General features: G+C 42.0%; 1 protein-coding gene across 1 annotated transcript in view; it reads left to right on the top strand.

The window, feature by feature from the left end:
- Window positions 1-2,376, top strand: part of LOC119270273 (DNA-directed RNA polymerase III subunit 1-like) — a 13,400-nt gene extending 11,024 nt beyond the window's left edge. The window contains exons 22-27 of the mRNA XM_037552263.1: window positions 505-663; window positions 744-860; window positions 933-1,018; window positions 1,325-1,529; window positions 1,657-1,859; window positions 2,017-2,376. Coding sequence (XP_037408160.1) covers window positions 505-663; window positions 744-860; window positions 933-1,018; window positions 1,325-1,529; window positions 1,657-1,859; window positions 2,017-2,071 — 825 coding nt within the window. The 3' untranslated portion in view covers window positions 2,072-2,376. The remainder of the gene's footprint in view (window positions 1-504; window positions 664-743; window positions 861-932; window positions 1,019-1,324; window positions 1,530-1,656; window positions 1,860-2,016) is intronic.
- Window positions 2,377-2,895: the final 519 nt, after the last annotated feature.

Below are 2,895 nucleotides of genomic sequence, written 5' to 3'. Positions count from 1 at the left end.
AGGTTTTGCAAAGAGAACTACAAAGGCCTGAAAAGGACAGTCTAAAACAAGTTTATAGCAAGAAATTCAATCCCAGAATCGAGGAAGTTTGGGCTTTTGTTATTGATGCCGAAACTTTTATTTGTATTTGGCTGTTTTTATGATATTAAAATAACAAATATAATTATATTTTTTGTACGAGTAATGTTAATAACGTACAATAGACCCAAAGTGGTCGGACCCTTCCCCAGACCCTGCGCAAGCAGGAGCTACATGCACTGGGGCTGCCCCCCTTCTAATGTTAATAACTGTTACTTTAATAGCAAAATATTGCACTGTTAACATGTGTTGGCTTGAAGTGGAGATTATTCAATGATTTGTCTTGGTTTTAGTTTGTCTGGTTCTGTAGTCCTTGCATCTCTTTTTCTACATGAGCATGGAAATGAAGAAAAAGCTATTAGTGTAGCAGATATATTTTGTAAGGAAGCACTCAACTTGCTGAGAAGCCTTGTAATGCCTGAACAGGTGGCAGCAGCCATAAAGATTGTCTTGAAATCAAGCCAGCCAAATTTGGTTGTGAAACTTGATATGCAACGAATAGAAGCTCAGGGGTACGAAGGAATCAATGCCGATTCTGTGCAGCTATCAATAATAAATTATCCAAAACTCAAGTTAAAATCTCAGGTATGAATAACGCTTTGAGTTTGATGTGATACGTCCAATACGTTCTCTGTGGTTGTAATCATGGTATATGATATTCACAGCATGTTCGTGTAATTGATGAAGCCAAGTTGAGAATATATCCAGATGGAACAGATAGATCCAAACTCCAGTTTGAGCTGCACAATCTCAAGTCCATGCTTCCAAAAGTGATTGTGAAGGTAAACATGGCGCGCCATGTTTTTTTTGGGGTACCATTATTAGGATGTTGCTGACAGTTTTAATCAATTCAGGGTATTCCAACTGTTGAAAGAGCTGTTGTCAACCCCGTTAAAGGACGTGACAAAACCATCGAAAGATATAACCTGCTGGTTGAAGGGTAAGACTTTTACTATTTATTCAGCTTTGGTGGCATGTAGTTTGCTGCCGCTGAGGAGCTTGTTGTTACCTTTGCTGGAAAGTGTCAATCGCAAGAGCGCTCTCTAAAAAACTTCATGGACTGTTTCTCATTCCGTTTGAAAAAAGAGAGATCATAAGCTTTCTAATTTCTTTCTTTGTCAACCTTCATTCAATGATGTGTTGAAATATTTTAGCGAATTGCTTCTGGGAATTGTTTATAACCCTTGCTGTGAATATTTTTGTGAGATGATATATGGTAACCAAGTACATTCATTGTGTATTACAGAACAAACCTGTTAGCAGTATTGGGCGCTCCAGGAGTCGACGCTATGAAAACAAAAAGTAATCACATCATGGAAGTGAACCAGACACTCGGAATCGAAGCCGCAAGGAGATCTATCATCGATGAGATTCAGTATACATTTGAGAGCAACAACATGATCATCGATCTGAGACATATGATGCTTCTCGCAGATCTGATGACATACAAGGTACAGTAGTAATCATTGTCAATCATGAAACTTTGATCTTACAGTTGCAACACCCTCCATCTTTTGGCCTGCCTCATGTCCTTGGACGACTAACGAAACATGCTGCCCGTGTTGATGCTCTGAGCAGGGCGAAGTCCTGGGCATCACGAGGTACGGGATTGCGAAGATGAAGAGCAGTGTGCTGATGCTGGCCTCTTTCGAGAAAACCTCGGAACATCTGTTCAATGCTTCATATGCTGGGCGCGAGGATCAGATAGACGGAGTCAGTGAGTGCATTATCATGGGCATACCCATGCAACTTGGCACTGGCATTCTCAAAGTTAGGCAAAGGTATGTGCTTGGATGCGATCTGACCTTAAATTTCTCTCTGTGTTCCGAGATAACCAAGAAAAAAAGACAAGACAGCAGTAATATTGTTGCAATATGAATCCACTCTTAAGCGACAAGACAAGCATATGTATGAATTTTGTTTGTTTTTTGCTTGCAGGCTCGAGAGTTTGCCTGAATTCAAGTACCAGCCTGCTCCGATCATGTCGTCATAACACACAGAGGCATACCGCAGTGAAAACACATCCATCCGGAGCTGGAAGTTGGAGCAGCATAGATAGGGCTGTAGGTAGTTTCGAGGCGCCATGGCATGCCATTGGGGAATTCAAGGACATTTTTGGACAGGACCCGTGGCCACCGGGTCGCTTTAGCTTAGATAGGAGAACAGAAAACAAAGATGATCATTTATACCAGTATTAGAGCATTGATTATATCTTATCGATCTCCATTAAAGGTAGATGCTGCTTGTTACTATCTGATATATACCCCCTCCGTTTCTAAATATAAGTCTTTTTCGACATTTCAAATGGACTACAACATACGGATGTATGTAGACATGTTCATCCATTTTACTTTGTATGTAGTCACTTGTTAGAATCTTTAGAAAGTCTTATATTTGGGAACGGAGGGAGCACTTTCTTTCTTCCCTTGTATGTGTTAATTTTGGTGGCGTGCCAAAGTTGACCAGCTTGCGTGTTGTTCGTTGTTACTCCCAAGTTTTATAAGACGTTTTAGGATTCGTTGTTCATTTCTCTGCACGTTACGAAATTTTGGTCGTTTCCACTGCTCCTCGCTCACTCAATCAGTTCCCCTCGCTCTAGCCGCACTCCACCAAATCCCTAGCTAACCTCTGACGTAGTGGCGCCGCACCTTCCTCTCGGCCATGTTGCCCCCCTTCTTCTCAGGCGTCACTCTCTCTGTCTCTTCTTCTTGTCCGCGTCGCCTCTCCCTCTTGCCCGCATCGTCTGTGTCACCTAGGATGAGCCAAAGTTGAAAGGAACGACGGCCTTTCCTGCTCGACGAAGGTGGCGCTCATCTT

The sequence above is a fragment of the Triticum dicoccoides genome, chromosome 3A (assembly GCF_002162155.2).
Source record: "Triticum dicoccoides isolate Atlit2015 ecotype Zavitan chromosome 3A, WEW_v2.0, whole genome shotgun sequence".
NCBI lineage: Eukaryota > Viridiplantae > Streptophyta > Magnoliopsida > Poales > Poaceae > Triticum > Triticum dicoccoides.
This window is presented reverse-complemented; position numbering and strand designations above follow the sequence as displayed.